Source organism: Coregonus clupeaformis, chromosome 30 (genome assembly GCF_020615455.1).
Source record: "Coregonus clupeaformis isolate EN_2021a chromosome 30, ASM2061545v1, whole genome shotgun sequence".
In the NCBI taxonomy this organism is placed as follows: domain Eukaryota; kingdom Metazoa; phylum Chordata; class Actinopteri; order Salmoniformes; family Salmonidae; genus Coregonus; species Coregonus clupeaformis.
The window spans coordinates 52,298,501-52,321,567 of NC_059221.1; the positions used below are offsets into that span (position 1 = coordinate 52,298,501).

A 23,067-nucleotide genomic window follows, 5' to 3' on the forward strand; every position below is an offset into this window, starting at 1 on the left:
GAAGAAAAGAAAGAGTCCCCTCCCAAAGGCTCAGACAGGCAGGTCTATAATCAGGCCTGCTGCAGCCTGGGGGTAAGGTGGGAGAGGGGTGAGGGGTGGATGGGGTGAGGGTCAGTTGTTAGAGGCAAGGTCACCCCCCAACCCCACCCCACCCCCTACAACCACACAATGACAGTCAGACCACAGACCTTTCCCCACTCACACAAGACCATGGTGATGTCATTGGACGGTCAGTATATCCACAAGGAACTGGTGTGTGTGTGTGTGTGTGTGTGTGTGTGTGTGTGTGCACGCACACGTGTGTGTGTGATCCCGCTGTGCCCCACCAAACTGTGGCTGAAAAGTGCCTGTGTTTAATGCACCACAGTCTGATGGGTGGGGTGATTTCAGTTTATGACTTGACCGATGCTAGAGGGTGAGGGTCTAGGTGAGAACAGAACAGTAATGTAGACCTCCTAAACACTCCAACATACATCTCCTTGGCAGCTTTGTGCTCCACATGCATATGTCTCCCCTGTAGGCCTGCCAGGAAGGAATTACGAGCAGGAATAAAGATATGGAGAAATGGTACCATTTGCACGCATCATCAGCGCGTTGCAGCGAAGCCATTTTAAGAGCTAGCGCTAGGATCTGTGAGCATCAGTTAAAGACAGATCCATCATCCCTGTTGGGGGGCCTGTGTGTGTGTGTGTGTGTGTGTCAGTGGCCATAACAGTCAGTAAACAAGACTATCATTGTGTTCCTCTCTGTATTAGATCCCCATAATATATATTCTCTCTCTCTCTCTCTCTCTCTCTCTCTCTCTCTCTCTCTCTCTCTCTCTCTCTCTCTCTCTCTCTCTCTCTCTCTCTCTCTCTCTCTCTCTCTCTCTCTCTCTCTCTCTCTCTCTCTCTCTCTCTCTCTCTCTCTCTCTCTCTCTCTCAAGATGGGCTCCATGCCTGATACATGCAGAGATAGAGTTGATGTCATACAGGACATACATTCCAGTAGTGACTCTGGCAGGGCAGTAAAATGGCAGCAGAGCAGTGTTAGGTTAGTGGCCATAATTTTAAAAGGCAGTATAGCCTATAGCACTGCAGTGTACTCGGTCATACAGTACATCTGTCTGTCTTCTTTCTCACACACCTCTCAACCCCACTACCAATACACAGACTGCAACAATGTTGTCTTGGGTTGCAGGATCAAGTTTAGAGCAAATGGCAAAGTCCTCCATTTTAGAGTGGACTGATAGGGTCATAAATCTTGTTTCAGTTTCTCAGAGGCAACCGTGACGAGATCCAGAGGAGAGCCTTAAGACTACCAGTCAAGGTTGTTGCAATGTTCCTGTAACCTTGGCCTAATCTGAAAATAAATCAGAAGTACTGGTAGAAGATAGGCCTATGCTATCTATACAATATTATATTCATATTGTCATTATTGTCTCCTTGGCTCCTATGTATAGAGGGCAGGTCATGGCTGATCCATTTCTATAATAGGATTTAATGATTGGTTAATGGTGTGATAACCCATAATGCCAATTGACCAGTGTGTGTTGATCAATGATGGGCTCTCTATTGAGTAGCCTGTTTGTCTTTCACAAAGTAAAAATCCTCAATACTATGCAGACAATCAATACATATATACTAAACCTATATCTTCAATTACAAGATGTAAGATATGCATGAATTATTATTGACAATATAAACGAATTTGATTACCCTATTTCAATAGCCTATACCACAGTGTAGGAAAAAACGCTATAGTTGAAGCAACTGTGAACCATGAGTCGTCAAGGGCTTTTATTCCAGCCCCCGTGTTTTAACAAGGCAATCCTTCACTTTCAGATTTCGTTTCTAAGGTCTAACATGAATAATGACGTTATTATAGTTAACCAACAAGGAGCTGCGTGGCTTTTCAAATGCATTAGCGGAGCGTTTTCTGTAAATATTTAATTCAAGCTTTCACAGGTATGAGACCGATAGCCTACGCACCCGGCAAGTTGAGCAGAGATCAACTCAAGCTCAACATCAAAACAGCAAATAAATTAATATTTGTTGAATATAAAGTTAGGTATACACTGGATTCGTCCTTGAAGATATATCACACGAGAAATGTTCAAATAAGATCTCATCATCCAAAAACGGGAGGAATTCTGCGGTAGCCTAAAAATGACCTGTAGCCTACTTTCAATAGCATATAATATTTTAAAGAAAACTCACATTTTAACTGTTAATAGAAATAATAAATATTATACAGGCTTAACCTCACTGATGATCCACAACTCGGAACTTTAAGGAGATTTTACGGGATCATTGTGCATAATCTTCGGGTGGCTGCAGTAGCCTACACTTCCAATGGTCTGGCAAGACAAACAAACAAATAAATGCCATAGGCTACAGTTACCAGTGCGGAGTTGAATTCTCAAATATGAATATGGGAAAATTTGACTGTCCCATATTCATATTTGAGAATTAAACTCCGCACTGGTCTTCCGGCTAGTGCGTAAAATTTACAAGGCTATATTTCTATAAAACGTTGTCATATTTTATATAAAATTCACATATGTATAAAAAGGCTAACCCGACCAGTACTTGAGTCAGGTGTTCTAGGCGCCCAACCGTGGGGTGCACGTCTCCAGGAATGAAAGGAGAACGGACAGCGGACCCTCGAAGCAACATCAACGCCGTTTCTGAATAAAAGGTCAAAAGCTCGAGACTTACCGATCAGCATCATGCGTCCAGGACCGAATAGACTTCGCTCCAGCTCGGTGTTTCACAGTGCGTAAATATTACGCGGTATCCCCAGAAAAGAAGTGCATTCAACGACGCACAAGTATCATATGCTCTGCTCCGGGAGTTTAAACAAACACAACTGAAAGAAGCGACTGCTATATATTCTGTCCTATTTCTCAGTCTCTGTCGCTCTCTCTTTGCAATCCTTTTCGTCCTTCGAGGACAAATCCTAACAGATCCCAACTACTACAACTCAGAAGAATGATACACATGCTCCTCAATTAAAACCCTATTGCTCTGCTGCTCTGCTGCTCTGCTGCTCCGCGTCCCTCTCTCTCGCTCTCTTTTTCTCTCTCAGCTGGCCGACTTTAACCTGAGCGGACAGCGCAGATGGGAAAATAAGCTGGTGTTATTTTAACAGTCCTCATAGTGCATATTGTCTCTTAGATAACGGTTCCGTGATAACGGCTTTGTGAAACGGCTGCAAGGGTAATGTCACTCTCCCTGATGGAGGGAGGAGATGGCAATTACACAGCCAGTTCAAGGTGATTTTTGCTATGTATCAATCACACATTTACAGCCACACCAGACATCCCATTGAGTGGCTAAACTCTGAAAAATACAATAAGGGAGCACTATTTGGGATAGGTTGACTACTCCACCCCTGTGTAGTCCAACACTTCATGGACACCTGGGTTGAACCCTTACACTTAAATTGATGGACAAAGGTCACCCTAATGGAATTTGTGTATTGTCACCCAGCAGCATAGTGACAAGGCCTTGCTTGGTTACAGAGAAAAAGAGAGAGATACAGAGAGAGGAGAGAGAGCATGAGAGAAAGAGAAAGATAGTGAGAGAGAGTAGGAGCGCGAGAAAGAGAGAGATAGCGAGAGAGTGAAAAAGAGAGAAGAAAGAAAGAGATGGATACACACAGACACACACACACACACACACACACACACACACACACACACACACACACACACACACACACACACACACACACACACACACACACACTGATAAGAGAGGAGTGATTCTGCTGCCAGTAGCAGCTAGTATAAAACGACCACATCAGACAGACAGTACAGAGAGGGGGAGGCAGCAGGGGACTTGAAGCTAATAAAGATAAGCTTTGAGGGAAACTGGCTGCTCTGTGTGTGTGTGTGAGAGAGAGGGTGTGTGTGAGAGAGAGGGTGTGTGTGAGAGAGAGGTTGTGTGTGAGAGAGAGGGTGTGTGTGTGTGTGTAGGAGGGGTGGGTATTTGTGTGAGGTGTTAGAAGGAGTGAGAGATATGCAATGTGTATGTTTGCTAATTTTAAAAAAGAGCATGCCAGTGTGTGTGCGTGTGTGTGTGTGTGTGTTTGTAATGTGTGTATGTGTATGTCTTTGCAGCTGCTAATTTCACTGTGAGTGTGCCTGATCTGAGTGACAGTTGTTCATATTCATCCGTCACTTCTCTCTCTCCTTTGTGTCTTTCCTCTGTTGTGGAGCCTGCCAGCGCTGAGTGTGTCTGTGTGTGTTCAAATTTACATGGACCGAGTTTGTGTGTTAGTGTGTGACAGAGTGAGCTAGAAGCCATGTGTCTGTGTGTTTGTGCGGTGTGAGTAGGTTTAAATTCATACGTGTGTGTGTGTGTTCCTATAAAGGCAGGAGAGGAGAGCTGGCTGAAGAGCCTTGGTGCAGTGCTAAGCTGTACTGGAGCCTGGCCAAAGCACATCTCCCAAAGTGCTATCAGGAACTTAATTACACCATTACATCGCTCGATCTCTTTCCCTCTATCTTTCCCTCTCTCTGCTCACCTCCCTCCTTCCATCCTTCCTCTTTCTGCTCTCTCTCTCTCCCCCAATCTTTGTCTCCATCTAATCTCTGACTTTCCTCTCTCTACCTCTATATCTTGTTGCTATTCCTCGTCCTGTTTCTACCTCCCTCTTTCTCTCTGTGTGGTGTGAGGCGGGCAGGCAGACTGGCGGTAAGTTGAAGAGGATGTTATTGGGCCTCCCGAGTGGCGCAACGTTCTAAGGCACTGCATCGCAGTGCTAGAGGCGTTACTACAGACCCGGGTTCATTCCAGGGCTGTGCCACAACCGGCCGTGGCCGGGAGTCCCATAGGACGGCGCACAATTGGCCCAGCGTCGTCCGGGCTAGGGGAGAGCAACTCCTTGTGGCGGGCCGGGAGCCTGCAGGCTGACTTCGGTCACCAGTTGAACAGTGTTTCCTCCGACACATTGGTACGGCTGGCTTCTGGGTTAAGCTGGCGGTGTTAAGGAGTGAGGTTAGGCAGGTCATGTTTCGGAGGACGCATGACTCCCCCTTCACCTCTCCTGAGCCCGTTGGGGAGTTGCAGCGATGAGACAAGATCGAAAATTGGGGATAAAAATAAAACAAAGAAGAGGATGTTATTGGTGTGAACTGAGAGAGGGTGATGGTGAAGTGTGCTGCTGATAGGAGTGAGACTATATGGGATACACAGAACGTCAGAATCCACAGGAGGAGTTTGGAATCAAGTACATTTCCCCCACAGACTCTGGTGCTAGAGAAGAGTGTCCTCCGTTCCTCAGCTGCTCAGTAGAGGTTCCAGGGACGAGCACGGTTAGCTCCAGCCCAAAAGCCAAGGTGTCCTTGAGTGTAGTGTATAAACCACAGTAGCCATGGGCAACCAGTTCTCATGGCAGACTGTGGGTATGGAGGGCAGCTGTACCAGCCTACTAGCCCTGCCAACCACTGTGCCAAACATATAGGCCACACAGGCATGAGAGAGCCAGGGCTAATGAGAGAGGATGGCTCTCAGCTTTAGATTCACCAGCCAGGACACAGCCCATTGCCCTCCAGCATGATATAGAGAGCATTATAAAATAGGACTGCTAGTAAGATCATTGTCTTCACAGAGGAGTTCTGTTCAGTCCAGAATATGAGTCAAAGCCTATCCACTACTCTACACAAGCACCCAGAAACAGGTGTCAGATTGTATAAGACCAAACACTAGATGCAACATCATCAACATCTACAACAAGCCTCACCCTGGACAGAGTTGAGTTAGTCTAACCCAGGCACACTGAAACTCCACAGGGCAAAATGGTGACTGTTAGAGAGGTCACCATGGTGGAGTCGTGTTTGGGCTCCTTATGACTATGATGGGCAAATGAGTTCAACCATGATTGTTTCATATGGGAGGGGAAGTCTAGTAGTGATGGTAGTGGTGTTAATAATAATAAAGTATATTTGCTGGGTGTAGCGTGGTGCCCAGCAGTACCAGGTATCTATGGTGATGAGCATGGGGCCCTGGAGAGAGGAGAAGGTCAAGCTGTCACATTCCACTCCAGTGAAATTACATCCTCTGTAGCCCTCAACTCTGCTGCTGGGCCGCTGATAACTGGCCTCAGAGTGTGTGTGTGTGCGTGAGTGAATGTGTGTGTGCATGTGTGTAGGGGTAGAGCAGCACACAAGGGACCAGGAAAGAGGAGGAGGGCGGTAGAGGCGGGCACAGTCGCGGGTGGGCAGGCATTAATTAACATGCAGGATCTGTATGATGGCATGCTGTCAGAGTCAGAGTGGTGTAGTGGGCAGAAGTGGCGGTGGTGGGGAGGCGGGGGGCACAGTGGGACTGTGTGACAGGGAGGGCAGGAGACACGAGGCGGGAGGGGGAAGATGTCTGGAATATTGAGAAATGTGTCACCTGGGAGATGAGAGCTCTGACATGCATTGAAATAGATAGTAATTCTCTATGACACTTGAACAAGCTTTTACATGACTAATGACTGGAGTCCTGTTAGTGCATGCTTCCTCATACCGTGTCAGCCTAATACAACTAGCTAGCAGAGAGAAGAATGTAAGCACACTGTTGTATTTTGATGAAGACCTAGTCAAATCCAGCAACTTCTAAAGGGTGAAATCCATTTATATCCATTAGCTACATATGCACAGCTGTTCATATTCACAAACAGCCCAAACTGCTACAAACACACATACTGTTAACTGGCACACACAAACACAGTCTGTTGAGTTATTCTCTATGTAGAGTTCATCTTCTGTCTCTCTCCAGCATGCAGACAGTGGTGATCAATACGTGACTGTCTTTTAATGTCCCCCTTTACTGTCCAATAAACCCCAGGCGGGGGGGCAGGGAGAAATCATAGTGCTGGTTCGATTGGTGTGTGTGTTTTAAACTTCCACAAACTGTTTACTTCTCTGGACTGATGGGTGTGTGTGTGTTCCTCGTATTCTCTTTGGTTACATATGTGAAGTATGTGCTAGATTTGTTTTCATTTGGAATATCATTGGACATAACCCAGTGGATATGAAAAGTACTATACATCATCAAAATAGCACCATAGAACTTACATGACACTCAGTCATACAGTAAAGTTTTATGCTCACATTTGACAACTTAAAGATAATGATATTTAAAAATGTCCAATTTACAGAGTCATTGCCATATGCCAGGGAATGACCTCCTCCCCCTCCTCTCTTCCAAGCGACCAGCGTCAATTAGGGGCAAGTCTAAAAGCTCTGCCAACCTGCAGTGGAGTGTACCACCCAGGTAATGACCGACAGCCACTGGAGATGAAAACAGCGGCTAGCTCTCTCTCTCCCCCTTTTTTTTTTCTCTCTCGCCGCCTCTCTCTGTCTCTCTCTCTCTGCCTAGCTGTGTCTCTCTCTTTGCCAAACAAACAAATGAATAGGAGAGTACAAAACACCATCAGAGCGGAACGGACTGACTGGTTTGACTGATGGACGGACAGAGAGAGGGAGGGTCTGGGAGAGAGGGAGGGAGGGAGGTTGCTCTAGGGCAGGCTGACAGAGGGGAGAAGAGAGGCCGGGGGTAAGTGCTGGCAAGGGAACTGGAGTTTGCAAGTGGCTAAGGGTTGATTGGATGCCGATGGAAGTGTCTAAAAATGTGTTTTGGAGGTGACCAGAGGGTTAAATTGTGAACTTGAGGCCACCATGGAGCTGTGAAAGGGATCAAATGGGATGGAGAGGAAGCATTTCCAAGAGGAGAAATCTCCTGCACCTGAGCCCTATGATTACCAGTGGGTTGGAGGCACCAGGTGCCCAGTAGCACAACAATAGCATCTGCTATCAGATTACTGTTCCTTAGGCCCACTGATTATCATCGTAATTACTGTATGGGAATAGCAATGATTGTGGCTTTGGAACAAATCCCACCACTAAAACGAATACAACTAGTACAGCTGCTACTAAGAATGTCAACAATGATAGAAGAGCATACTAGTCAGTTGTGACTCCCAGTGGAAACAACAGTAAAGCTCCTGAGACTGGAGCAGAGTAGCAGGTCAGGAGGCCCGTTTGGATGAGTCTCAGTCTAGAAGAGTCAGAGAGAGGGAAAAGAGGAAGCTGTCATCACAGTATGAGGGAGGAAAGAGGGAGGGGAAGAGAGGGGGGGGCGATGCTGTACTCTGACACCTGTACCCTACACCCTACAGGGGAGGGGACTCCTTAGATGTACTGTTTAGCATTTATTTCACACTCAGTCACACACACAGAAAGACAGACACAGGGAGCAAAGAGAGAGAGAGGGAGAGAGATGGATTCTCCAACATAAATAAAACATCTGTGTGCATGTTTCATTCCTGGAGCTGGGTTCAGAAAGATTAGGAGGAGGGGGAGGGATGAGGAAGAAGAGGAGGAAAGTACAGATGTAGGATCTTAATTTGATCACTCTTTTGTTGCTGAGAATTTCCCTGCACAGCAGGAAATGCAAACTTGTAGTGTATTCGAGGTTTAAAAAGGCTTCTCAAGTTTGTAATTTAGACTTTGAAATGTCAGACTTGATTTGCCCTAACAAAAAACGTATCAACCCCTACTAAAAATGTCCATTAATTAAAATCCACATAATAATTCACATTTCCTGTTGCTGCAGGACTATTTTCCTGCTGTAGCAAACTGGCTCAAATCAAGATCCTACATCTGTAGGGTGAAGGAGAGTGCCACAGATCAGACACGTGAGGTATCCTACAGACTGCTCTTCCTCTTTCATGAGGATGAGATGGATAAGGAGGAGAGACAAAGGGAGAATCTCTACTAATATTACCATTCACAGTACCATCCTCTCAACCTAGAATGATTATCAATAAAGACTCACTTTATTGAACTGTGGTTTAGCAGATGAATCGTGCAGAGTTGGTTCAGCAGGATGGTGTAGAGCTTGAAGATATGGTTCTTGGTATTCTATAGCAAGGCATGCACATACTAACTAAATGTACATTATGTAGCCAAGCAATGACCTTCAAGTCCTCAGTCACTCTCATTAAAACGTAAAAATAAACACAACTATTTTCATTGGTTCCCGTCCTTAGATCTGTTAAGTTCATTTATGCCTCAAATAGAAGCGCAATCATTAAAGTGCCATCAGAATGTTGATTTATATGTGTTTGGAAGTAGAGTTGCGTTCTCGTTACTGTAAAACGAATGGGGGAATCCTGTGGAAAGGAAGAGAGGGACATCTCTCAGTGTTATAGCAGTATATGTGTCTACAGAGCACACACACATACACACACACATACACACACACACAAACACACTCACACACTTAACTATGGGTGGAAAAACATGCCAGTAAAAACAGATTTATATCAACAGGCCAAAGTGTTCCCTGTCAAGAGCCACTGGTAGCAGGGTTACACCGACCCACAGACCGCATGACACCACACCTGAGTTCAAATACTATTCAAAGTAATTTCAAATACTTGATCTGTGATTGATTGAGCTACCCTCGCTTAATTGACCGATATAATAGTCTAAAAACTGTAAACCCCGCCCATCTGCACTCCAGGCAGGCTACAGCAAACGCTATAAGTATTTGAAAGATTTCAAATAGTATTTGAACCCGGGTCTGCATGACACTAATGGAACCATGTGTCTGAACAGAGAAAGAAAGGAGTGGGAATGACAGATGAAAGATGGAAAAAACGAGAAAAAACTATAAACGGAGAAGAGGGTAAGAGAGAAAGAGAGTGAGGGATATCGAAAGTGAAAGGAGAGAGAGGTAGAGTATACCAGAAGGTATGCATTGAGAAGGGAGCCAGTGGAAACATCGGAGTTTCTCTCTGGTCTGGAAATGTGACCGTCTCTGACACACCTGAAGGTAAGCCTGGAAAATCTGTAAAAAATGGTCTATAAATGTGAGAGAGTGTGAGGTCAGCCCTGGAAAAACCCACCACACACACATACCTCCTCCCACGGAGGCCCTGTAACAGACCTCACCTCTAACCTTTAACCCCTCACCTCTGACCACCAGCTCTGAAGGAGGGCCGCCAGCAGGAGATGCAGCCTACTGTAATCTGTATCTAGACTAGTCTGGAGCTGTGTGTGTGTGTGGCTCTGTTAAGAGTGGTAGTAGTGTGGAACAGGAGAACAATGGCAAGGCTACAGGGATCTGGTGCCAGGCATGCTGGGATACATTTCACTGCCACTCAGCCAGAGAAAATATATCAGCAGTTCTCTCTGTCTCTCTGTCTCTCTGTCTCTCTGTGTCTCTGTCTCTCTCTTTCCGTGTGGGCGTCAGTGTGTGTGTGTGTGTCTTTGCCGTGCCAGGCAGGGCCATGGTTTCCGCCTCTGTAATCGTGAGGGCACACTGCCTCACTGGCTCCCCTCTCCCCCAACCATGACCACAGCGGGTCACATGGGTGCTTTGGGCGGCTTCATGGCGCATCATTTCCTGTGGCTGACTGTCGGCGGTGATCAGGGCGGCGTGGACGCCTAATGCTGACGAGCTGAGACAGCACCCTCCCCTCTGACTTGGGGGCAATCTGCCTGGCCCAAACACACACACACACACACACAACAGCGTGAGCACCAATGCATAAACAACCCGTGTGTGTGTGCATGCATGAGAGTGTGTCCGTATCTGTATGCATGAGTAATATATTTGAATAAAGATCCTCTCTATCTATCCACCTGTCTGTCTCTATCTCTGTCTGTCTGTATGTTCCTGTGTGTCTGTAGTAGGAGGTTCTGGTAATTGTATAGCAAGGCATGCACATACTAACTAAATATACATTAAGAAGCAAAGCAATGACCTTCAAATAGTCCTCAGTCACTCTCATCATAGGTAACACAGTGTGACTACGTCTCACTTATCACTCCCTATAGGCTCTGCTGGTAAAGAGATGTGGAAACAGAGAAAGGAACAGAGATAGTGAGAGAGATATAGAGAAGGAGAAAGAGAGAGATATAGAGAGGGAGAAGGGGAGAGAGATATGGAGAGGGAGAAAGAGAGAGATATAGAGAGGGAGAAGGAGAGATAGATATGGAGAAGGAGAAAGAGAGAGATATAGAGAGGGAGAAGGAGAGAGAGATATGGAGAAGGAGAAAGAGAGAGATATAGAGAGGGAGAAGGAGAGAGAGATATGGAGAAGGAGAAATAGAGAGATATAGAGAGGGAGAAGGAGAGAGAGATATGGAGAAGGAGAAAGAGAGAGATATAGAGAGGGAGAAGGAGAGAGAGATATGGAGAAGGAGAAGGAGAGAGATATATAGAGAGGGAGAAGGAGAGAGAGATATAGAGAGGGAGAAGGAGAAAGAGAGAGAGATATGGAGAAGGAGAGAGAGATATGGAGAAGGAGAGAGATATGGAGAAGGAGAAGGAGAGAGAGATATGGAGAAGTAGAGAGAGATATGGAGAAGGAGAAGGAGAAGGAGAAAGAGAGAGAGATATGGAGAAGGAGAAGGAGAGAGAGATATAGAGAGGGAGAAGGAGAAAGAGAGAGAGATATTGAGAAGGAAAGATATGGAGAAGGAGAAGGAGAGAGAGATATGGAGAAGGAGAAGGAGAGAGAGCGATATGGAGAAGGAGAGAGAGATATGGAGAAGGAGAAGGAGAGAGATATGGAGAAGGAGAGAGAGATATAGCGAGGGAGAAGGAGAAAGAGAGAGAGATATTGAGAAGGAAAGATATGGAGAAGGAGAAGGAGATAGAGAGATATGGAGAAGGAGAAGGAGAGAGAGAGATATGGAGAAGGAGAGGAGAGATATGGAGAAGGAGAAGGAGAGAGATATGGAGAAGGAGAAGGAGAGAGAGATATGGAGAAGGAGGAGAAAGAGAGAGAGATATTGAGAAGGAGAAGGAGAGAGAGATATAGAGAGAGATATATGGAGAAGGAGAGAGAGATATGGAGAAGGAGAAGGAGAGAGATATGGAGAAGGAGAAGGAGAGAGAGAGATATGGAGAAGGAGAAGGAGAGAGAGATATATGGAGTAGGAGAAGGAGAGAGAGATATGGAGAAGGAGAAGGAGAGAGATATGGAGAAGGAGAAGGAGAGAGAGATATGGAGAAGGAGGAGAAAGAGAGAGAGATATGGAGAAGGAGAAGGAGAGAGAGATATAGAGAGAGATATGGAGAAGGAGAGAGAGATATGGAGAAGGAGAAGGAGAGAGATATGGAGAAGGAGAAGGAGAAGGAGAGAGAGAGATATGGAGAAGGAGAAGGAGAGAGAGATATATGGAGAAGGAGAAGGAGAGAGAGATATTGAGAAGGAGAAGGAGAGAGAGATATGGAGAAGGAGAAGGAGAGAGAGAGATATGGAGAGGGAGAAGGAGAGAGAGATATAGAATGGGACAGAGAGAGGGACAGAGAGAGTGGAATGTTGCTGCAGTTATATAGCCTGTAGCCTGGGCTATGTCACATCTCACACCTGCACACCATCTGTATGTGTGTGTGTGTGTGTGTGTGTGTGTGTGTGTGTGTGTGTGTGTGTGTGTGTGTGTGTGTGTGTGTGTGTGTGTGTGTGTGTGTGTGTGTGTGTGTGTGTGTGTGTGTGTGTGTGTGTGTGTGTGTGCGTGCGCGCGTGCGTGCGTGGAGACTTGGACTAACCTAGACTGGAGGTTTGATTCTTAGCAGAGAGACAGATGAGGTTATATCATAAAACGTCTGTTAAAAGGATAGGGCCAGTGTCAGGACAAGGGGAGAAGAGAGGGAATAAAACACATTTGACAGAGAAAGGATGATGATGAGAAGAGAGATTTCACAAAAGAAGGAGAACCAAGAGAGAGAATGCCAGACAGACAGTTTGGGGAAAAGGGAGGGGATGGAGTGACAAACAGACAATCAGTGTGATTGAGAGAAAATAGACAGTAAGAGGACGATTGTTGAGGGAGAGAAAGAGAGACAGACTACAGACGGACGGAGGGAGGGAGGGAGGGAAACAGCATATTTTTGTTAAAGTTACCAAACTGTGTGTGCTTGAATGCTCTGCTCTGCTCTGCCCTCTCAACACTCTCTTCCCCTTGACTGGAGAAAGCTGGGGCTCTTCAATGTCAAGCACCCTTGATCAGCGAAAGAACACGCTTCCTCTCCTGTTAAATCAAATGAAATCAGGTCAAATGACACACCAGTGTGCTTCTCTCTCTGTGCATTTGTATATATTTTTTCTCTCTCTCTCTCTCTCTCTCTCTCTCTCTCTCTCTCTCTCTCTCTCTCTCTCTCTCTCTCTCTCTCTCTCTCTCTCTCTCTCTCTCTCTCTCTCTCTCTATCTCTCTCTCTCTCTAAGGGCTTCATTGGCATGGGAAACATATGTTAACATTGCCAAAGCAAGTGAAGTAGATAGTAAACAAAAGTGAGATAAACAATAAATATTAACAGTAAACATTGCACTCAGAAGTTCCAAAAGAATAAAGACATATCAAATGTCATATTATGTATATATACAGTGTTGTAACAATGTGCAAATAGTTAAAGTACAAATGGGAAAATAAATAAACATAAATATGGGTTGTATTTACAATGGTGTTAGTTCTTCACTGGTTGCCCTTTTCTTGTAGCAACAGGTCACAAATCTTGCTGCTGTGATGGCACACTGTGGTTTTTCACCCAGTACATAAGGGAGTTTATCAAAATTGGGTTTGTTTTCGAATTCTTTGTTGATCTCTGTAATCTGAGGGAAATATGTGTCTCTAATATGGTCATACATTTGGCAGGAGGTTGGGAAGTGCAGCTCAGTTTCCACCTCATTTTGTGGGCAGTGTGCACATAGCCTGTCTTCTCTTGAGAGCCAGGTCTACCTACGGCGGCCTTTCTCAATAGCAAGGCTATGCTCACTGAGTCTGTACATAGTCAAAGCTTTCCTTAAGTTTGGGTCAGTCACAGCCTAATTCTGCTCTGCACGTATTATTTGGTGTTTTTCGTTGTACACAGAGGATATATTTGCAGAATTCTGCATGCAGAGTCTCAATTTGGTGTTTGTCCCATTTTGTGAATTCTTGGTTGGTGAGCGGACCCCAGACCTCACAACCATAAAGGGCAATGTGTTCTATAACTGATTCAAGTATTTTTAGCCAGATCCTAATTGGTATGTTGAATTTTATGTTCCTTTTGATGGCATATAAGGCCCTTCTTGCCTTGTCTCTCAGATCGTTCACAGCTTTGTGGAAGTTACCTGTGGCGCTGATGTTTAGGCCGAGGTATGTATAGTTTTTTGTGTGCTCTAGGGCAACGGTGTCTAGATGGAATTTGTATTTGTGGTCCTGGCAACTGGACCTGTTTTGGAACACCATTATTTTTGTCTTACTGAGATTGACTGTCAGGGCCCAGGTCTGACAGAATCTGTACAGAAGATCTAGGTGCTGCTGTAGGCCCTCCTTGGTTGGTGACAGAAGCACCAGATCATCAGCAAACAGTAGACATTTGACTTCAGATTCTAGTAGGGTGAGGCCGGGTGCTGCAAACTGTTCTAGTACCCACGCCAATTCGTTGATATATATGTTGAAGAGGGTGGGGCTTAAACTGCATCCCTGTCTCACCCCACGGCCCTGTGGAAAGAAATATGTGTGTTTTTTGCCAATTTTAACCGCACACTTGTTGTTTGTGTACATGGATTTTATAATGTCGTATGTTTTTCCCCCAACCCCACTTTCCATCAGTTTGTATAGCAGACCCTCATGCCAAATTGAGTCAAAAGCTTTTTTGAAATCAACAAAGCATAAGAAGACTTTGCCTTTGTTTTGGTTTGTTTGTTTGTCAATTAGGGTGTGCAGGGTGAATACGTGGTCTGTCGTACGGTAATTTGGTAAAACGGCAATTTGACATTTGCTCAGTACATTGTTTTCACTGAGGAAATGAACTAGTCTGCTGTTAATGATAATGCAGAGGATTTTCCCAAGGCTGCTGTTGACGCATATCCCACGGTAGTTATTGGGGTCAAATTTGTCTCCACTTTTGTGGATTGGGGTGATCAGTCCTTGGTTCCAAATATTGGGGAAGATGCCAGAGCTAAGGATGATGTTAAAGAGTTTAAGTATAGCCAATTGGAATTTGTGTTCTGTATATTTTATCATTTCATTGAGGATACCATCAATACCACAGGCCTTTTTGGGTTGAAGGGTTTGCATTTTGTCCTGTAGTTCATTCAATGTAATTGGAGAATCCAGTGGGTTCTGGTAGTCTCTAATAGTTGATTCTAAGATTTGCATTTGATCATGTATATATTTTTTGCTGTTTGTTCTTTGTTATAGGGCCAAAAAGATTGTAGAAGTGGTTTACCCATACATCTCTGTTTTGGATAGATAGCTCTTCGTGTTGTTGTTTGTTTAGTGTTTTCCAATTTTCCCAGAAGTGGTTAGTCTATGGATTCGTCAATTACATTGAGCTGATTTCTGACATGCTGTTCCTTCTTTTTCTGTAGTGTATTTCTGTATTGTTTTAGTGATTCACCATAGTGGAGGCGTAGGCTCAGGTTTTCTGGGTCTCTATGTTTTTGGTTGAATAGGTTTCTCAATTTCTTTCTTAGGTTTTTGCATTCTTCATCAAACCATTTGTCACTGTTGTTACTTTTCTTCGGTTTTCTGTTAGAGATTTTTAGATTTGATAGGGAAGCTGAGAGGTCAAATATACTGTTTAGGTTTTCTACTGCCAAGTTTACACCTTCACTATTACAGTGGAACATTTTGTCAAGGAAGTTGTCTAAAATGGATTGAATTTGTTGTTGCCTAATTGTTTTTTGGTAGGTTTCGACACTACGTTCCTTCCATCTATAGCATTCTTAAATTATTCAGTTCCTTTGGCTTTGATGCCTCATGATTTAGCTGTGGTCCGATAGGGGTGTCAGTGGGCTGACTGAACGCTCTGAGAGACTCTGGGTTGAGGTCAGTGATAAAGTAGTCTACAGTACTACTGCCAAGAGATGAGCTATAGGTGTACCTACCATAGGAGTCCCCTCAAAGCCTACCATTGACTATGTACATACCCAGTGTGCGACAGAGCTGCAGGAGTTGTGACCCGTTTTGTTGGTTATGTTGTCGTAGTTGTGCCTAGGGGGGGGGGGCATATGGGGGAGGGAATGCTGTCACCTCCAGGTAGGTGTTTGTCCCCCTGTGTGCTGAGGGTGTCAGGTTTTTGTCCAGTTCTGGCATTTAGGTCGCCACAGACTAGTACATGTCCCTGGGTCTGGAAATGATTGATTTCCCCCTCCAGGATGGAGAAGCTGTCTTCATTAAAGTATGGGGATTCTAGTGGGGGGATATAGGTAGCACACAGGAGGAAATGTTTCTCTGTTGAGATAATTTCCTTTTGAATTTCTAGCCAAATGTAAAATGTTCCTGTTTTGATTAATTTAATAGAGTGAGTTAGGTCTGCTCTATACCAAATTAGCATACCCCCTGAGTCCCTTCCCTGTTTCACATCTGGTAGTTTGGTGGATGGGACTACCAGCTCTCTGTAACCTAGAGGGCAACCAGTGGGTCCGTCTCCTCTATACCATGTTTCTTGTAGGATGACAATGTCTGTATTTCCGATTTCTTTGGTGAAGTCCTGCTCTTTATGCCAAAGGCAGATTACCTCAGGCCTTGGATATTCCAGGATGAAATAGTGAAGGCTTTGTGTTCCATAAAGTGTCTAATGTTGTTGGTCGTGTGGTTTGGCCTCAGGCCAGTAATTGTGAGCAGAGCCTGCTGAGCATCTGGTACATGCCATTGGCTTGGGCTAGTTTAAGAGTGGGGGTTGGGCCTGTTTGCCTGCTCACGGCCTGGGCGTATGTGTGACTTTCATGTAGAGGCCCTCTTTGTGGGAGTGGGGGCATTGGGTGGGTAGGAGGGGCATAGGTCTGATCTGAGGGGGCCTAAATGGGGTGTGGGTGTGGTTGACTTGGGGGGGGAGTGTTAATTGGTGGGGGTGGGGGTGTGGATGGTGGTTCTGTGGTCTGGATGTAGGTCCTCTCGGCGGGGGTCCTCTATGTGTAGGTCTGTTGATCTGTTGCTCCTGTGTGAGGTGTTGGGTCTGCGGTTGAAGGAGATATCCTTTAGGGTCCGGGCGAAGGTGGGCACTGCTGCCTTGTATAGGTGGACCTGGTCGTAAAGGCTGTTCACGTCCAGGGTGGAGTGGTGGGCCAGGTAGACATTTGGTTTTGATGCACAGTCACGGGAAATTCTTGCGTTTACCTGCTGTATGGTAGCAGGGTGGAAGTCTTTTCGTGGTAGCAGGGTTGAGATAACCACTTGTGCATTAGGGAAAGTAGAAGAAGCTTTTTCTATCACTCACTTGAGTGCTGTGGCCACCCTTTCCTGCTGTGTTCTCAGGTCGTTTGTGCCTGTGTGTATTATTATGTGGCTGGGTGATCCTAGTTGGTCCTCAGACAGAAGGTCTAGGGCGCGCTGGGTGTTTGGACACCAGAGTTTAGACACTGTGTGTTTGGGAAAAAGTTTATTTTCTTGTATGTATTACCCGTTTCAGTCCATAAAGCTTACATATGTTTTTCTCAGTGTGTGTGTGTAAGGGGTTTTATGTGTGCATACAGTGTGTTTGTGTGTGTTTGTATTGATGTGTATGTGTATACTGTATGCATCATGCATGTGTGTATGTGCGAACGTGTATGTGTCCCTACAGTATGTGTGTATGTTGAGGCCTGTTGTTCAGACCTGGCTGGGATTGAGAGGAGGGGGGTGGAGAAGAGATTAAGCACTAGAAGCTCACTTCTATCCTCCAGCTAGTTCCTCAGCGTACTGTACCCAGTCACATCTGCTACATTTTCTGCTCCTCCAATCACAGCACTGCTGCACTGCATGAGGACAGACAGGCACACTGTTAGCCATTTTAACAGCTTAGCACTGACAGCCCTGATGATGGGGAGAGAAATAGGAAATAGGAAATAAGATTTTCCTTTGAAATAACTTCATGGGGATGCACATGTCGGATCAGCAGAAAGAGGGAGTGATTGAGAAGGAAGGGAGGGGGGAAGAGGGAGCCTTTTTGGAGACAATAATTTTGTCATTTTAACAGCTAGTGGACCTTCCAGTTGTGGTTATATAAGGAGAGCATGGGGAGGGAATAGGGGATCTTAAGTATCTTCCTCCTGATTCTGTTTAATGTACTGTTCTCCCCAACTCTCCCCTCTTATACTGTACTGACTGTAGTCTGACTGCTGTGTGTTAAATGTATGATGCAGTGATTGATTGAGGGTCATCTCCTAATGTCTAGCCTCGCTATACCAACACATATCACACACACACAGTGGAGCCAAACTGATCCGAGGGTCAGGAGATTGAGGAATGTCACAGGAGCATGGTTGCTTCCAAAGGTCTTTTCTCTTGGGAAGTCAGGAGGGGAAACGGGATCTAGGGGGAAGTGGATGAGGCTTGGGAACGTTTTGCCATGCTCCTGTGAGATTCCCGCTGGGCGGATGGATCGGGAATATACAAGCGCTGTTTAACCCCATATCCCACCTTGCCAAGGTGATTATGGATATGTGTGTGTGTATGTGTGTGTCTGTGTGTGTGTGACTCATTTCCCCCTCTTTCATATATGAAAGAAAAGAAACAAGATATAATATTAATGAGAAATAGAAGTTAGACGTCGACATGACCTTGAACTGAATACTTATGACCATGTCTGAATACACACAGTCAAATCCATACTATGGAGCCAATGGAAATCAACAACAATGAATGAAAAGACGACAACATAAAATAGCTAAGATAGAAAGTTCCAGAATGACAGAATGAAGGAAAAAGGGGCAACAGAAAACAGGGCAGTCAAGCTGAGTGTACTGTAGATATGGTTATGAACTGGTCCCCTGATCTCACACTGTGGCTGGTGCTCTGATAGGGTAGAGTGAATGGGCTGTGGGTTATAATTACCACACACACCGTCCTAATCCAACCTAACTCCAGTGGGCCTATGGGGGGCTGGTCTAAGCCCTTTATCAGGCCCAACAGATGCTGTTGACAGAACAATAAGCAGACCAATATGGCTGCCAGGTCATAAGGAGCAGGACTCACCAGATCACAGCAGAGCAGACACACAGAGAGAGATAGATCACTGTCTGTCTGGTGGCACTTGACACCACTCTGGATATCCACACTGGGGCTACTAGCCACCACACTGGGGCTACTAGCCACCACACTGGGGCTACTAGCCACCACACTGGGGCTACTAGCCACCACACTGGGCTATGGCTTAACGGCAATACTCTTACTGTCTATCTGCAGTATTCCCTCATTAAAAGGTTATTTTACTTTGGTGTGAAAACAACAACCATAACCAGCACACACAAACACACACATACTGTACACACACATACTGTACACACACACACACACACACACACACACACACAAACACATCCACACACATACTGTACACACACACAAACACACATACTGTACACACACACAGAAACATACATACACACGATGATATGATGATTTTGACGTTAACTATGATGATGATGATGCTGTCTATGATGATGGTAAGATATTTTTTCCCTCTCCTTCTCTCTGGAAGCTGTCCCAGTTCTAACTAAATCCCATTAAAAAGGCTTTCATCTCACTGCACTTCATTAAAGACATAAAGAGTATGGCTCACCCCAGAGAGAGGCAGCAACAGAAAGGATTAGGAAAGACAAACTCATCTAAACGCTCCGCTCTCAAAACCAACCAGCCTTTTTAATAAGGAACCCACTTAAACAGGCCATATTGGATTATCTAAATCCAGCCTCCCTGCGAAATACGATGAGGAGGGAGGAAGGTAATTTTGTGTGCTGTACCAATAAGCTTGTTTCATCTAGCTGTACGTATGTGTATCTTTGTGTAGGGGTGGCATGGGCCCTTTTTGATAAGAAGGGCCCTTTTCCTCCCCTGCCTGACTTGTGTGGATCCCCATGAGCGAAAGATAGAGAGAAAGAGAGAGAGGAAGAGAGAGAGCAAAGAAAAGTGAGAGATGGAGGGGGGGAAAGAGGAGAGAGAGAAACAGGAAGGATGGCGTGTGAGAGAAAATGGAGCGATGAAGAGAGGAAGAGGTTGAGGAAGAGCATGCAGTCTCATGTCTGTGGGTCTGTATGATTCACTGCGACGGGTCAGAGGCATTCACACGCCTTTATGAATGCTTATTTTGAGCGGAGCCCGAGCTGCCCTAATCTTTAGCACTCGCCTGAATGAGAAAGCTGATTAAAACCCAATTATACGCTACAGAGTCAGCCTTGGCTGATTGGAAACGCTCAGAGTTTGGACTCAGGCCTGGGTGCATGGGATGCCTTGGGTCCCAGCGAACCATGGCTGAGCCGCAAATGGCACCCTATTCCCTATATAGTGCACTACTTTTGAAAAGTAGTAGTGCACTAAATAGGAAATAGGGTGTCATTTGGGATGCAATCCATGTGTTTCTGTGGTTGAGGACACAATGCCTTGATGTGCACTGTACTGTGTGAGGACAATAGGATGTGTGTGGTATGTGAATGTTGGTGTGTGAGTGTTCGTGTGTGTATGTGTATGTGTGTGTGTGTGTGTGTGTGTGTGTGTGTGTGTGTGTGTGTGTGTGTGTGTGTGTGGTGCGTCTGTGTGTATAACTTGTGTTTGTTGTTGTAGGGATGCAAAAAAGAAACCAGATACAGTGTTAAGATTTGCGTTAGGATTGTGTGTGTTTAAATTAAAATAGAACAGAATAGAATCCACTGTAAGCTTTAGTTACTGTACTAGAGGAAGGGGACAGCTTGTTACAGTAGGACTTTTATCTTTGTCATTATATATCTCTTTAATGTCTATAACGCCCCCTTTCTTTTCCACGGCAGACTATTCTGTGGAGTATATGATGCGATTGTATAGGTTTGACAATATTCAATTCCCTATGAACTAACAAGTCCTATGGGACTGTTGTGTTTCTCTATCCTGACAGCCAGTGTGTGTGTGTGTGTGTGTGTGTGTGTGTGTGTGTCAGTCAGTAGGGGGTTATATCTCATATAAATGCACTGGGGAGGAAGAGGAAGATGGAGGCAGGAAGTGGTGGCTGGTGTCACTTTGAATCGGAGGACGGGCTCCTAATGACTAGTAATTGATGGAACAACATCATGTGTTTGATACCGTTCCATTTATTGAATTCCATTCATTAATATGTGCTGTCTCCCCCTCACCAGCCTCCTGTGGCCAGGGAGACACAACAGGGTTCTATGATGAGTGAAGGTGTTTCTCTACTGCTGTGTCCTTCACATCTCACAGGACGTCACTGCTATTAATGGTGACTCCATTACTGTGTGACCTCCTGACGGACAGGGACATGACCACAGTGTCAACACTAACATCAACTTCAACCACAACAACACTGGTTCACGTTCATAGACTCCAACCATTTACACTATCCCATCCTTTTCAGTCACAACTCACTGCCATTGGTTTTGCTAATAGCCCTTTTTCCTATCTCCTGGACTAGGTAGTTCTGCCCTCCAGCCCCCTGTGTCCTATCAATAACAGAGAAGAGAGGAGAAGAGAAGAGAAGAGAAGAGAAGAGAAGAGAAGAGAAGAGAAGAGAAGAGAAGAGAAGAGAAGAGAAGAGAAGAGAAGAGAAGAGAAGAGAAGAGAAGAGAAGAGAAGAGAAGAGAAGAGAAGAGAAGAGAAGAGAAGAGAAGAGAAGAGAAGAGAGAAGAGAAGAGAAGAGAAGAGAAGAGAAGAGAAGAGAAGAGAAGAGAAGAGAAGAGAAGAGAAGAGAAGAGAAGAGAAGAGAAGAGAAGAGAAGAGAAGAGAAGAGAAGAGAAGAGAAGAGAGGAGAGGAGAGGAGAGGAGAGGAGAGGAGAGGAGAGGAGAGGAGAGCTAGACTCCTAGTCTTTGTGACAAGGTCAAGGTCACCTCTGCCAGGACGATCGTACCTGGTCACTGTCTATCCGAGAGATGAACTCTCTCTGTGTGTGTGCATAGGTGTGGTGGTTCAGGAGGCATCCTGACAATCATCCCCTCCCTCCCTCCCTCCTTTTCTCTCCATCTTGCCTCACTTTATTATTAGTGGCAGCTACAGGGGCAGTGGAGTGGAAAATTCCCATCGAGAAACAAACCGGCATCTGCATATTACAGCCCTGTTTCACGTCTGCCATGAGCTAATAAATTAATACATGAATAACATTGAAAGTCACCGGCAAGTTGCCTCTAGCGCTCTAAGAGGCTGCGCCGTGTGCTAGTCTGGAGGAGAAGAAAGTTGTCTTTTGAGTGGAGGAACAGTGAAGCAAAGTGGTGGGAGGTTGAGCACTAGCATCTTTGGCATATGACACAGAGTAGGCTACAAGGAGTGGAATGTTAGCTAAAAAGACTGGTACCCAGGCTAACCAGATCTGTCTGCCAATCAAAGATGACGAGCGTGACCGTGTGGTTCAATTAAAGAGAGTCACAAACAGAGCTGTGTGTGTGTGTGTATTCACAGGGTCCACTGACAGAGAAACCCTGTCATCTTGCCTAATTGCCAGTGAAATGAGCCGTTAAAGCCCCCCCTCTCCATCTCTCTCCATCTCTCTAAATTCAATGTTTCAATTCAAAGGGTTTTATTGGCATGGGAAACATATGTTTACATTGACAAAGCAAATAGAATAGATAAACAACAGGGAAATAAACAAGCGAAACATTACACTCACAAAAGTTTTCAAATAATATTTATCTCTCTCTCTCTCTCTCTCTCTCTCTCTCTCTCTCTCTCTCTCTCTCTCTCTCTCTCTCTCTCTCTCTCTCTCTCTCTCTCTCTCTCTCTCTCTCTCTCTCTCTCTCTCTCTCTCTCTCTCTCTCTCTCTCTCTCTCTCTCTCTCTCTATCTCTCTCTCTCTCTAAGGGCTTCATTGGCATGGGAAACATATGTTAACATTGCCAAAGCAAGTGAAGTAGATAGTAAACAAAAGTGAGATAAACAATAAATATTAACAATAAACATTACACTCAGAAGTTCCAAGAGAATAAAGACATATCAAATGTCATATTATGTATATATACAGTGTTGTAACAATGTGCAAATAGTTAAAGTACAAATGGGAAAATAAATAAACATAAATATGGGTTGTATTTACAATGGTGTTAGTTCTTCACTGGTTGCCCTTTTCTTGTAGCAACAGGTCACAAATATTGCTGCTGTGATGGCACACTGTGGTTTTTCACCCAGTAGATAAGGGA

General features: G+C 45.0%; 1 protein-coding gene across 3 annotated transcripts in view; it reads right to left on the minus strand.

Moving 5' to 3' along the window:
* LOC121570220 (zinc finger protein 385C) overlaps positions 1 to 23,067 on the minus strand; it is a 182,347-nt gene that overhangs the window by 77,630 nt on the left and 81,650 nt on the right. The window contains exon 1 of one of the 3 annotated variants that reach the window (XM_045209670.1): positions 2,700 to 3,094. The exons of the other annotated variants lie outside the window; for them this stretch is intronic. Coding sequence (XP_045065605.1) covers positions 2,700 to 2,712 — 13 coding nt within the window. The 5' untranslated portion in view covers positions 2,713 to 3,094. Of the gene's footprint in view, positions 1 to 2,699; positions 3,095 to 23,067 lie in introns of those variants that run through there. 3 annotated transcript variants of the gene reach the window in all.